General features: G+C 33.6%; 1 protein-coding gene across 1 annotated transcript; it reads right to left on the reverse strand.

Moving 5' to 3' along the window:
• Positions 1 to 3,546: 3,546 nt before the first annotated feature.
• On the reverse strand, positions 3,547 to 14,340 carry LOC132757290 (uncharacterized). The gene is made up of 2 exons (XM_060748538.1): positions 14,216 to 14,340; positions 3,547 to 5,270 (listed from the first exon to the last, which is right to left on the reverse strand). Exons 1-2 carry the CDS (start codon positions 14,256 to 14,258, stop codon positions 4,924 to 4,926), a joined length of 390 nt encoding a protein of 129 aa, XP_060604521.1. The 5' UTR covers positions 14,259 to 14,340; the 3' UTR covers positions 3,547 to 4,923.
• Between the last annotated feature and the right edge of the window lie 522 nt (positions 14,341 to 14,862).

Raw genomic sequence — 14,862 nt, forward strand, 5'->3', positions numbered from 1 at the left:
GAAGACATTCGCCTTATCACTATGATATTTAATGCCATCATAGAACTGGTATACAGAGTTTCTATTAAATTTATTCTTTTATACTCTGGCAGATTTTATAAATAAACCCAAGAAGTTTTGTTAAAACGTTATGTATTACTATACGCTTATTTTCTTACCATGTGCACATGTGTTGCGTCGTAAACTTACTTTTTGTTTGTGATAGAGTAGGTAAATAAGATATTCAGGGCGTTCATGGCCGAGTGGTAAAAGTCCCTGATTTTTATACACATGCTCTTCACTGCTATGGATTCTAGTTCCACAAGCGTGGAATTTTGAATTCACAAAACGTCGGTGCTTTAACTCAGGTGTCCTGACATTGACGATGTGATTTGAAACCCAGCTTCTAAGATTGTTTAATGTATCTTTTTTTACTCCACTAGCCTTCCCTTTAAAAGTATAAATATCTTTGACCGTTTGATTTTAAATATTTGATTTTCTTTAAAGGTCCATTATGCCTCTGAAATGATATCATTTTTATTAAAAAAAAACAACAAAAAAAAAAACCTTTTTCTTTTTGGTATTTTCACTATCTTGTTACAGTTTCCGAAAACATACGCATTTGCTAGATACTTAAACTACGTTCTGTTTGCAATTGGTAGTGAATAAGTATTTTGTATGGAAGTCAAAATACTACTTTGTTTACATTTTGCTACCTTTACGACACATCACTTAATGTTCAGCACTACCTTTTCCAGTTGTAATAAAATACTATCATGCGTTTTATCCATTATTTTAACATTATGAAAAATCATGTTTGACATTGCTAGAGAATTAGAACAATGTGGATTTCTGAGGCACAATGTGCCTTTAATCATAACTTGAATCACTGTATCATTGTTGGTTGCTTTTTGTTGTTGATTTTTTGTGTGTGTGTTTTTTTTTTTTTTTTGTTTTTTTTTTTTTTTTTTTAGGGGGGGGGGGTGTAAGGAGTTATTTTGTTCTGCGAATTCTTCAATATATTTTCATAAATTAAGTAACATATAGTGACTAAATGTAATAAATACCGCCATATAAAAACATCAGAATTCAGTTAATAAACATCAACATACCAAATAACAAGCAATTATATTTGTTCATCTTTTTTCTTATTACAGTAAAATGAGGGCCAAGACACACCTGACACTGCAGAGGTCAAAGAATACTATCGCAACAGAAAAATAACACTGAACCGTGTAATATTAAATCTCATCAAAAGTTCATTTGATATATTATAAAAACAACCAATTAAGCATCCGTCCTATAGACAAAAAGGGAAATATATGATCTTGAATAATTGAAATAAGTATTTTCTATCTATTAACATATGAACTTTAACTTTATTTTAATGAATATGTATGCTAATGGAAACTGTGCGTGAAACTTACTTTTTTGTTTTCGTGCGACTTACTATCCAGAAAGCGTTTTACTTACTATACCCTTGCAAAGAAGATTTGTAGGCTACAGACCTTCGAAAATATATTTTATATGTACTTCTTCGATAACAGATGTCAATAAAATGATTGATTTTGTGTCTTAAGTGCAGAAAGTAAGCTTATTTTCATTTATTTTGGTACCAAATTATATCGCTTCGTGCAAATTACTTTCGCTGAATGCTCAATTTTCACACAATTCAAACAATGTTCTCAAAAACCACAAAACGAAGGATAATGCACTTTGAATTGTCTTTTGAAGACAATTACCGCGCATATGATACGCTAGGTTTTGTTTAAAATTAAAAAAGAAACGTGTGTAACCTTTATTCAACATGAGGTACTTACCGGGGCTCGGCATTCGCCATTTTCTCGTGGATATTACTATACAAAGTCACGTGATTCCCCTCGTGATAATCATCGTTACAATGCGATGACAATGATGACCTGACTGTAACAATACTTCTTTGTTTTCTTCGCATAAAAGACGATCTTAAAAATAGTGACCTAAGCTTGTAACTTGCCAGGTTTTAAGTTTTTTTCATGTGATTATCCCCCGCCGATGAAATCAGGAGACGAATATTGTTTTGGCGTTGTCCGTCCGTCCTGGCGAACATCCAATTGTCTATGAGCTTCATTCCGTCCATAAGTTTAGTTAAAAAAGAAGGAAATCCCATAAACCGACTGATTTTTGTGGTAATTTTACTGGTTAATGGGGAAAAATGCCACATAAAGATCAAAGAAAAAACACATAAACCCCAATTATTTGCACTTCCGTCTTTCCGTCCGGGATCCGTCCTTCCATCCATCCGTCCGAATTTCGTTTCCGCACTAGTACTCTGCAACTACTGGCTGGAATTCAACGAAACTGTATAGGAATCATCAATACCAAGTGATGGGCATATCGTCGCCTTGTTCCAGTCAGACTCTTCAACTCAGAGTTATGGCCCTTGATTAGTTGTGCATTATGCATGTAGATCAACATTGTTTCCGCGCTACTTCTCTGCAACTACTGGCTGGAATTCAACGAAACTTTATGGGACCCATAAATACCAAGTGATGGGCATATCGTCGCGTTGTTCCGGTCAGATACTTAAACTTTGAGTTATGGGCCTTGATTACTTATACAGTATACATATAGAACAATAATCGTTTCCGCGCTACTTCTCTGCAACAAGTGGCTGGAATTCATCGAAGCTCTATAGGAATCATCAATATCAAGTGGAGATGCGCATATCGGTGGCTTGTTCCGGTCAGACTCTTCAACTCAGAATTATAGCCCTTGATTAGTTATGCAGTGTGCACATAGAGCAAAAATCGTTTCCACGCTATTTCTCTGCAGCTACTGGCTGGAATTCAACGAAACTGTATTGGAATCATCAATATCAAGAGGAGATGCGTATATCGTCGGCTTGTTCCAGTCAGACCTTTTATGACCTTTTATGGCCATTAATTAGTTATGCATTATGCTTATAGAGCAAAAACCGTTTCCGCGCTACTTCTCTGCAACTACTTGCTGGAATTCAAAGTAACTTTATGGGAACCTACAATACCAAAAGGAGATGAGCATATCTTCTCCTTGTTCCGATCAGACACTTTAACTCACAGTTATGGTCGTTGATAAGTTATGCAGTATGCATATAGAGCAATAATTGTTTTCACGTTACTTCTCTGCAACTACATGCTGGAATTCAATCAAACTTTATGGGAACCATTAATACCATAAGGAGGTGTGCATAATTTGTTGCCTTGTTCAGACCAGACCCTTCATTACAGAGTTATGTTCTTTGAATATTTATATAGTATGCATATAGAGCAATATTGCTATTTCTTTGCAACTGCTGTATTGATTTCAACAAAACTGTATAGGAACCATTGATACAAAAAGGCAATTTACATCTCATTGGCATGTCCAGATATAACTATTTAACACAGAGTTATGGTTCTGTTATTGCCCTGAATATTTTTCGTGTACAAAGAATATTACTGTTTACACCATAGTAAATATATATAAATAAAATCTTATATTTTCAGTTGTGGTGTTAGTAATAACCAGTACTCGGCGGGAGATATAAATTCAACGAAATTGCTTGTTTCTTTTATTTTCACAGCACAGGGATGAACGAGAAACACATACCAAGGTAGTATCAATGTCATTAGGAGCTTATGCTTTTTAAGTGTAAATAAAATTACAAATTATTATTATCATTATGTATTAAACTAAATCAATTTAGAATTGTTTATTTAATAAGATGCTGTTTCAGTTGTCAGTTGATGCTGTTTAAATTATTGTATGAAATATTGGAAATAAGAAATGTTGGAATGTTGTATTGATAATTATTTGTATGATTATGTTTATTAACAAATTCCTTGTGGTTTCAGGACGTAATATTATTTTGTTCATGAAGAATGAAAAGAAAGAAATGCCAAATGTCTATGTAAAAGCTCAACGAGTATAACGCATGAATCCAGAACATATTTTATATACATTACTCACAACGATACACTGTAAAATATATACATATAAGGTAAATCAATGGCCCCCTAAAGGGTGGTCAGTTTTGACTTGGCTAGTGTTTGAAGAAACTTGGTAGACACCAAATACCTACAAGGTGCTTCATGTAAAAATGCTAAGCTTTTGCTCTTGCAGTATTAGAGAGGAATTTCTTCAAGATTTTTGATATACCTAAAGTCCCGGGGCGGGGTTAATCTTGACAAAAGGTTTATAATTCTACATAAAATATATGCTAAAGTCTCTATAGTATAAGAACAGAAGTTGTATTTTTTTTGTTTATACTTCATACGGAAAATCCATGACCCCCGTAGGTTAGGCCAATTTTGACAGCTATAATTTGAATAATCTTAAAAAAGGTTTACTAGACAATATTTCATGCTAACTAGATTTTGTAGATTTAATTTAAAAAAATAAGATTTTAAAAGTTTTTACTTGATACATATAAGAAAAGCACATTATCTCCTGGACTGGACCAATTTTGACCAATAAGTTTGAACAATCGCGATAAAGCCTTATGCAAAATATTTATGCTCAAGACCAGGTTGAAGAAGATCTCTTTTTTGTCTTATAATTCTTTATGGAACCATAAAAACAAGGTTTCTGCATGTAATCAAAATTCTTTAGCAACTTTAGAAGACCATCACCTAAGAAACAATCCTGGCAAATTTGGTTGGAAACAGACATTACATTTTAGTTTTTAAGAAATGTTTTTAGTTCACTATATAATCTATATCATACACATGCACATGCACACGTACACGCACACACACGCACCCGTACACGCATACACGCACAATCACAATTTCAAAATTTTACATCGAAACCAAACTGTCTTTTACAAATGCAGCTCTTACAAAAATCCCGGGGTACTGCCGGCGTAATAATTGTAGCATTCTTTTAACAAGTCTCTAAAATTATGTCAAAAGCCAAATTTCTAAATGACATATTGCAAATGTCTTAAATTCCTAATCTTTGAGTAATAGATAAGGTAGCTGTCCCAGTTACTGTTGGAATTCCAGATGTAAATGAGTAAGATACTTGACAGAAATAAATGCCTGAATTGTTCATTCGAACATTTATCAACTTAATGTTTCCATCATCTACATGTTCAACATTGAAGTCGAAGACCTGTGCAAGGCTACCATTATCTCTAGTCATAATTGTTGCTGATGTTGCCCCTTTAGAAGATTTGAATGTCCAAAATACTTGATCCATGTCTGCAGGATTGTCATACTGCCAGGGAATAGTATAGTTTTCATCAACTGTAGCAGTGTAAGTTGTTTCCAACGGTGATATAGCAGCTTCTGAAAATAGTTTTTATATCATGCATTTAAGATTGGTCACTTCTTTCAAACTAAAATTTAAAAACGCCTCAGATTTTAATGATATTTGGTATACATACATGTAGATGTATCAGTTTAAATTCCACAGCATTATTTTATAAATTAACACTGATTTGTAACAGAGTTTTCAACGCGTTCCCCGTCGAAGGAAAGTTTTACATGAGACACAAAATTGTGCCATTTCAAAAGATTGAAGTATCGATCTGGACTTATAGTAAAAAATCTTGATCAATGCTAGATTTGCAAATTAAATTAACAATACATTTATTTAATAAATGATATTGAATGAGTGAAGTTCAATACTTAATTAATCGGACCAGTTGAATAAAATCATATTATGCAATCTAAATATAATTTTATTCATTGAGTTCAATAAATTCAGTGATGACGCTACGCAAATACAAAATTTTAAATTATTTTATCATATACCCAAAATAAAGACTGTTTAAAAAGCGTAAGAATAATTTTTCATTGACGCGACTGTTATTGTAAAATGCTTAAATTTAGCGCGTCATTACTCTATCTTTGTATAACGCAAATTACAGCTTGTTAAAATATATGCACGGATGTGCAATACCATTTTTATGGAGTAAAAAAAATCGGGACGAAATTTTATTAAAAAAAACTCCTGTGTATGTGTCAACAGAAATATATTTGCATATTTGTTATCACTATTTCAAGGTCACAAAACGTGACAAATACAACAAAAGCAATCCAGTGCATGGTTAGTTACAGTGTATATTTTGTGTCCGATCCATAACTTTTAAATCAATCAAGGTATGTGGACATTCGCCAATAATTATAAATTTACATGGACTTGACTTGGCATCATACCCTGTAACTGATATCCTTTCGCTATGACCTCCAAGTGTGACATTGACATATGAGGTACGGGTCTTGGAGTTAAACATGACATATCGTCTTATTTTTGTAACAATTTACGCCAAGGTATTTCAAAATCACATAACTGATGAAAAAACTGTATACCGTACAAAAGATATATCCTATTACAGACCATGTCGAGCTTTGACTCCAAGCCCAAAGTGTTGCCAAACAGACCTTTATCACCAATTGTGACCTTGACCTTGATGGTATGCGTCTAGGTGTTGCGCATGATAAATCATCTTCTTATTGTGATCATTTGTTCCAAGCATTTTCAAAATTTTCTTTATCGATGAGAAACTTATTAATTGGAAACAAAATATACATTATGGCAGGCAGACCATATAAAGCTAAGGTTGGGGTCCGGGTGTTGCGCATGATACATTTTCTTATCAATGTTTATATTATATTTGTGCCAAGTGTTTTTGCAATCCCTTGACTTATGATGGATCTATTGACTGTACTCTAATATATCCTTTAAGCTTTGATCTTCTAGTGTGGCTATGACCTTAGAGGTAGGAACATAGGTGTTTCGCATGACACGTCTGCTCAGTATTGCGAGCATTCATGGAAAAAATCAAAATACATTGACAGAAAGTTATGAACCGGATACCAAAAATACTCTCGAACAGACAATGTTGACCTTTTATCACCATGTGTCCTGAAACTACAAAGAAGGCGTCTGGGCGTAGCACCTGACAATCGTCTTGTTAAAGTGAACATGTTTGCCAAGTATTTTCAAAACCCCTTAATTGATGAGAAACTAATGAACTGGAAACAAATTATATCCTATAACAGATAAGATTTGACCTCCAAGTGTAACTTTTACCTCAGAGGTAAATATATGGTGTTGGAATAATTGATTGAATTACCAACCGGGATATTCATATAAGCTTGCAATACATCAAGTTTGATAACAATATTTCATTCCTAACTCAAGTTATGAACTGGATACCATATTTCTTTATTGAGTAACATTGCCATTAACTCCAGGGGGTCATAATGCAATACAAACCCAGGTCTTCATATAAGCTTGATATACACAAAGTTTGATTACAGTATCACATTCTTTACTTAGTTATCCTGTACAAAACATTTTTATATTTTAAGTAACGGTGACTTTGATCTTGACACCAGGAGGACAAATGAGTCCAAACCGAGATCTTCAAACAAGCTTGCTTTACACCAAGTTTGAATAAAATATCTTATTCCTAACTCTAGTTTTTGTCCGGAAACCATTTTTATATTTTAAGTTACTGTGTCATTGACCCCAGGGAGGTCCAAATGCGATACAGACCCGGTTCTTTACAAAAGCTTGCTATACACCAAGTTTGATTACAATATCTCATTTCTAACTCTAATTATTGTCCGTAAACCATTTTTCTCTTTTAATAACTGTGACCTTGACCTTGTACCAGGTGTCCAAATTCAATACCAAGCCGGCTTACTCCTATAACTCCCCCTAAGTTTCATTTGTGGGGGTATAATAAATCAAATAAAGTATAATTCGTATAAAGTATAAAGCGGCAAAAATGTGCATGTTCAGTATGATGTTTATACAATTAAATACAAATTTTATATGAAAACGGTTCACAATTTAATATTTCAGTAGAATGATCAGCTGACTGATTGCATTGATGGTCGTTAGACTATATAAGACTGTAATAGATTTGTTAAATCATGTATTCACTGAAATGATTAAAGTGGACTGGTCTACAGTAGATAAGTATTTCAGATATTGATATACCAGTATAAATGTGTCATATGGACATTGTAATGAAATATTACTTGAACAAAATTGCCGATAATGTTCTAAATGATTTAGTTTGTACATTTATATGACAAATAATAATATTTTGTTCTAGAACAGAACATTTTATTATTATCACTTATTATATTAGAATATATGTAGCTTCATATCATATATCACATACTTGCCAAAAATATCCAAACTTAAACATCCTGTATGTTTTGTGATTGATACTGTGACTGTGTGTATACCACACTTGCAAAAAATTATATATGTATATAATTATGCAAATAAAACAATTTTCAAACATCAAAGAATATGTAAAATGTGAACTGCAAATATTTGTGCACATTATATTTAATAAATAAATTATTTGGATTCATTATTTTTTTTTTTGAAAATTTGATTAAGAATTTACAGAAAATAAATTTCTAATTACCTCCCTTTATTTACATGAAATGATAAATTTGGTAATATCTTTATAAATTATGCCTATTTGAACTTACGATATTGACCAATTTTAATTTGAGCATCATATTTATGAAATAAAACCGTGAAAAAATTGTGTTACAGGATCTTTAACCATCTCGTGGTTTGTTGTTATTTCTGATACAAAATGCAATCAATATACTTGTTTATAGTATCAAAGACATACAATTATAAACCAATTCACTGTTCATACTTCCAGGGCTTGCTTTTTTTTTGGTAATTTTTATTGTAATGAACCTCATAGTTTGTAATACATTATTGCGCGGTTTGCATTTAGGAAGTACTCCATGTGTTTTCTTATACAATGATCTGCAATTACTTCTGTACTTGCTTGTGGTAAGAAACAGTGGAAATGACTGAAATATATTCCATGACCAATCATAACAAAAATGACAACAACAAAAATGAGTAACAGTGCCCTGAACTCCTGGGAGTCAAAATGCAATACCAACCCGGGTCTTCATATAAGCTTGCTATACACAAAGTTTGAATACAGTTTTATATCACAACAAACATCCGCGAGCAGACCACTGGTAGGCTGCTATACAATCAAGTGCCAAACTTACTTGTGTATCATTGCGGATGATCACGTTACAAATATCGTACATAAGGCTAAAATATGCCTACACGATCGCTTGGATAAAGTACTTAAATCAAATTAGGAATATTTTAAACGGTAACTTTAATTCTATAATGTGACAACATGAATCCCTTTATAAAACATGCAAGGTCCATACTTTGAAGTTTTCTCTGTTTGCGCCTGCATGTCGAAATGATTGTTTAAAATGTCGAGAACAATCGGCGAGCAAACTATATTATTGGACAATTAAACGCATGTATAGCAATATTAAAGTTCTAAAATATCATCATGTGCACGATTGTTATTTTGCCTTCGATGAAAAATAATAGTCGTTTGTAAATGTGCATAACAAAGTTACTTTAGCCGGTACTAGGGTTCATAACGGTTACTCGCATTTTCCAGTACCGTCCATGAGCAGGCACAATCCGACCGAGACTGTGTCAAATTGTGTCGTTGTGTGCGCTGTTTAGGGATATTTATTTCTCTTTATTTGATTACTTCCATATATTTTCATTCGGTTGTATACACTGTGTTGTAAGCTGTTTGTTCGTAAATGTGTAGAGACTTCAAAGACGGAGGACTTCCGAAGGTGAAAGGTATATGAGTTGCTCTTGTTTATGAATCTAAATGATATGCATTATTCCGCTCCTTCTTTTTTTTCAGCGATTCATATATCAATAATATATTTGATGTATTTTTAAGCTTTTCAAGTTTTAGAAGTGGAAAACCTCCCCACATGATTAATATCTTAATATGGCAACTGCTCAAAGCAGTATAAAGCAAACAAATGTGCAACTCTATTCAGCTTAACCAGTTCAACCCCTAACTCGATATTATATCTGTGTAACAATCAGATAGACCATGATCAATTTTCAAAACATCTGTGCACACTAAATAAGGTTTATAAAAATGTGATAAATTAAAGTATCAATTGGAAATTCAGAACAACATTTCTCTCACGGAACTTATGATTACAGAACTCCAGACGTTACTTCTATGATAAAGTATCTACATGATACAAATCTACAATTACGTCGAAAACATTGTTTAATACTGATGAAGCTGATCAAACTTCTTCTTATTCTGTTTACTTGTATGGTCGCTTTCGTCATAATATGACCACAATTGTGTTAGTATGCCGTAGGACCAAACATAGCAAAATTTTAGTGGTCTGTACAGAATGATAAAGTCTGAGCGAAGGTAATATGACAGTGAAATCATTTTTCTTTTCTCACTGTCATTTCAATTGAAACATACATCAACACAAATTAGAGCTATCACTAAAGGGGATTAATACCCCCACTAGCAACTTTGACTTTTTGTAAAATAAACTCAACATATTGTTAATAAAGTATCAACTGGGTACAAAGAATTATTTAAATTAATTAACACCCCTAATGGACACTATAAGGAACTGTGAAATTGACAACATAGGATCGTTATATGCCTTAATTTGTTAAACCTGTATGCAAAATTTAAACAAAATTTACCGTGTGGTTTATGAGTTATGGACATTTTTATGAACTAAAACTTTGCCGTTAGAAGGGCTTTTTTCAGAAATGAGGGATCTCTAAATAAATTGTAATATCATCATTATGAAAAATGTTTTTCCATTGCTCATTGTTAAGAACCAAATAATGGCATTCATGTAACAAATTAAACAAGCAAAATAACTGTTTCTAAAATAAATGTTTTTAATATGAATAAAAATGTTACCCTACCCAACCCACTTAAACACTTCTTTGACCATTTCCCTATGTAAAAAGCCTTTTTCAAAATATCCCCGAAATTTACCATAATGAGGGGCTATTTTCAAAGTTTGCCTAAATTTTCTTAAATGTTAATTGGTTGGTCTTACAAATTATAAAATACTTTTTCCGTGTAGTTTTAATTTTATTAAACATTGAAACTATCTGGTATCATATTTGCTATTAAAATTGGCATCAAATAAATACCTACAATAATCATTTAATTAAAATTAAACACTTTTTTTCTTCCATTCATTATGGATCTGGAAAATTCATAAAAAAATGTTAAAAAGAAAAAAAAAAGAAAAAAAATGCCCCTTTTGGGGTTTGAACCCACGCCCCTCAGTTTCTATACACTTGTCAGTGATTCTTGCCTATTTGAATACTCTTCAAAGTAGAAATAGTGCATGAGGGGTGTACTACCTTAATTGGAATATCATCCGGGGTCTGCATATAAGCTTGCTATACTCCAAATATATGATACATAAGATCAACAAGAAAAGGCGGCGTTAAAAGAACGCAACCCCAATATAACCCAGCAACAAGAACCAGTGGCAAGGAGCCCAAGCGGACCCCAAACAAAAGCAGGACAGGGCACAAGACAGAGCACGGACAGGTAAATTACTTAAATGATAAATAATTTGTAACTGATAAAGAATTCAAGAAAACCCCTCGACCAACTGTTAAAGGGTTGAACAGTTTGATTACATTGTTTTTTCTTCCATTATGGATCTGGAAAATTCATAAAAAAATGTTAAAAAGAAAAAAAAGAAAGAAAAAAATGTCCCTTCTGGGGTTTGAACCCACGCCCCTCAGTTTCTATACACTCGTCAGTGATTCTAGCCTATTTGAATACTCTTCAAAGTGGAAATAGTGCATTAGGGGTGTACTTCCTTAATTGGAATACCATCCGGGGTCTGCATATACGATTGCTTTACTCCAAATATATGATACATAAGATCAACAAGAAAGGCGGCGTTCAATGAACGCAACCCCACAACAACCAGTGACAAGGAGCCCAAGCGGACCCGAAACAAAAGCAGGACAGGGCACAAGTCAGAGCACGGACAGGTTAATTACTTAAATGATAAATAATTTGTAACTGATAAGGAATTCAAAGAAAACCCCTCGACCAACTGTTAAAGGGTTGAACAGTTTCATTCCTAACTCTAGTAATTGTCTGGAAACCATTTTTGTGTCGCCTCTACGGAGTAATGGCGACATATAGGGATCACTTTTCCGTCGACTGTCTGTCCGTTCGTATGAATGTCTGGGCGTCTGTCCGTCCTTCACAAAACTTGTCCGGACTACTCCTCATAAACTACTTGTGCAATTCCATCCAAACTTTACAGGAATGATCAGTACCAAATTCTGGAAACAAAGTGATCCCTCGGAAGCATTAATCACAACAAGTTGTGCATATCTTCACCATGTTCCGGTTCCAAGATTTTTGTCCGAGTTATGGTCCTTTAATAATTTTTATTTTCAAAGTTTTTCCGGACTACTCCTCATACTACTTATGTAATGTCAATGAAACTTTACAGTATTGATCTGTAGCTCAAGTCCTTGTGCATATTGCACGAGTTTATTATGTCGGATGATTTTTGGCCGAGTTATGGTCCTCTAATAAAACAGGTGTTTTTTCTGTGTGTTGCCAGATACACAAACGCTTGTCCGGACTACTTCTCAAAAATTACTGGCGCAATTTCATCCAAACTTTTCATAAATGAGCAGTACCAAGTCTAGTTGAGCATATCATTCGCTTTTTATAATTCATTCAATTTTGCTTAAGTAATGACCCTTTAATTAATTTTTAAAGTTTGTCAAGACTACTTCTCATATAGCACTCATGCAATTTCAATGAAGCTTGGAGGATTGATTGGTAGGTCAAGCACTTGCGCATATTACACGGGTTTTCCGCTTTAATGATCTTTTAGCCTAATTATGACCCTTGAAATAATATAGTTTGTCCGGACTTCTCCTCATATACCATTAATGCAATTTCAATGAAACTTTACAGGATCAATTGGTAGGTCAAGTACTTGTGCCTAATACACAAGTTCTTGGCTGGAATGATTTTTGGCTGAGTTATTGCCTTTGAATAAAAAAAGCTGTTTTTAGTATTGCCAGCTACACAGAAGTTTGTCTGGACAACTCTTCAGAATTTGCTGGTGCAATTTCATCAAAACTTTAGGGACCATGTCTAGTTGTGCATCTCATTTTTCAATTCATTGATTTTTGTCAGAGTTTTTGACCTTTCCTGACTTTTATTTTGAAATTTGTCCGTACTAATCCTGTTTCAATAAAACTTAAAAGGGTTGATCGATAGCTCAAATTCTTTTGCATATCATACAGGCTTTTAAGTTGAAAGATTTTTTGCCAAGTTATGGCTATTATGAGGTTACATATGTCATCACTGATGACCCTTGTTTATCTTTAGAAACAGTGATCTTGACCCCAGGGGGTCCAAATGCAATAACAACCAGAGTCTTCCTATAAGCTTTATAAACATCAGGTTTGATTACATTATCTCATTCCTAACTCTATTTATTGTCCGGAAACAATTTTTCTCTATTTTTAGTAACGATGACCACGACCTTGACCCAAGGGGGTCAAAATGCCATACCAACCGGTTTTTCATATAAACTTGCTATACAACAAGTTTGATTACATTATCTCATGCGTAGCTCTATTGATTGTCCAGGAACCATTTTTTCCATTTTAAGTAACGATGACATTGACCATGACCCTAGGGGTCAAGATGCAATACGACCGGGGTCTTTATATAAGCGTGCTATATACCAAACTTGATTATTATATCTCATTCCTATCTGTAGTTTTTGTCCGGAAACCATTTTGGCCGGGTTTCACATGTGCAAACCCGGGTTATAAAATGGTGAATGTCGGCTGGCAAGCGGGCGGGCGGGCGGACTGATAGGCTGGCGGGCGGGCGGTTAATATATTTTCGTAACAGTTTTCTCAGCAACTACTTATCACAGCATCTTGATATTTAGTTTAGAGTAGTCGTGGTCCCATACTGTGGAATTTGATTTCAGGTCTGTCGCAATGCCACTTCCTGTTCACCGACTTAGTTAAATTTTTGACATTAATGGTCAATGGTAGGAATTTTTTGTAACATATAAGCTTGCTATACAATGCAAATTTGACAACACTATTTCATTTGTAACTCTAGTGATTGTCCAGGAACCATTTTTCTAATTTAAGTAACGGCGACCTTGACCTTGACCCGAGGGGGTCCTAATACACTAACTGGGTCTCCATAAAGGGGTGATATTTATCAAGTTTGATTACAATAACTCATTGCAAACTCTAGTTATCGTCTGGAAAGCATGATGTGGGTACAATGACCTAGCAATGCACAGGTGAATTAAGATACGTAAACTTTATGTTTCGATGTATCAAAATAAAATTATAGAAATCAGCTTAAAGCACTTACCAGTTACGATAATTTCCATTATAATTAAAGCAGGAATTAACATTCTGTAATATTGTTTACTGTTCAAACACGCAAGTGACCTTATTATGTAACTACGTGAATGAGAAAGTACTACATCTGTAATATTAAACTTCTTTTACATGATGTTATCTATAACCTAATTCTTAATCGTTATGTATACAAATTTGTAGATTTTATCATAGATAAAAAAAATGTTTAAAGGATAAATTAATGTTCGTGTTATATGTATTTAGTGGTTATACACTCTGAGTAAACCTGTATGACGTACGAGCTTGCATTCTAAATGAATTAAATGAAATAATAAAGCAAGGCATATTTTCCTTCCCCAAAGAAAGATTCGTTAAAAGCATGCAGTTTTCCCCTAAAAATCGAATAAACATCAAGTTTTTTCTTTCCTTTTGCAAATATACAGTGTGATTTTCCCCCAAAATTAAGGAAATTGCTGCTTCCCTAACTAGTGAAAAAGCCCTGAATAGTCATTACGAATTAAAGGACCAAAATATAGAATTCCTTCCGAAATTGATTTTAATGCTTGTCAAGGTCAGATAGCTTAATCGATCGAGGACTTTTCAGTAAAATGGTGTCGTTGCGAAAATGCTGATAGTAATGCACTTAATACATGGAAA

Source organism: Ruditapes philippinarum, unplaced genomic scaffold, assembly GCF_026571515.1.
Source record: "Ruditapes philippinarum isolate M1 unplaced genomic scaffold, ASM2657151v2 ctg4619_1_1_1_1, whole genome shotgun sequence".
In the NCBI taxonomy this organism is placed as follows: Eukaryota; Metazoa; Mollusca; class Bivalvia; order Venerida; family Veneridae; genus Ruditapes; species Ruditapes philippinarum.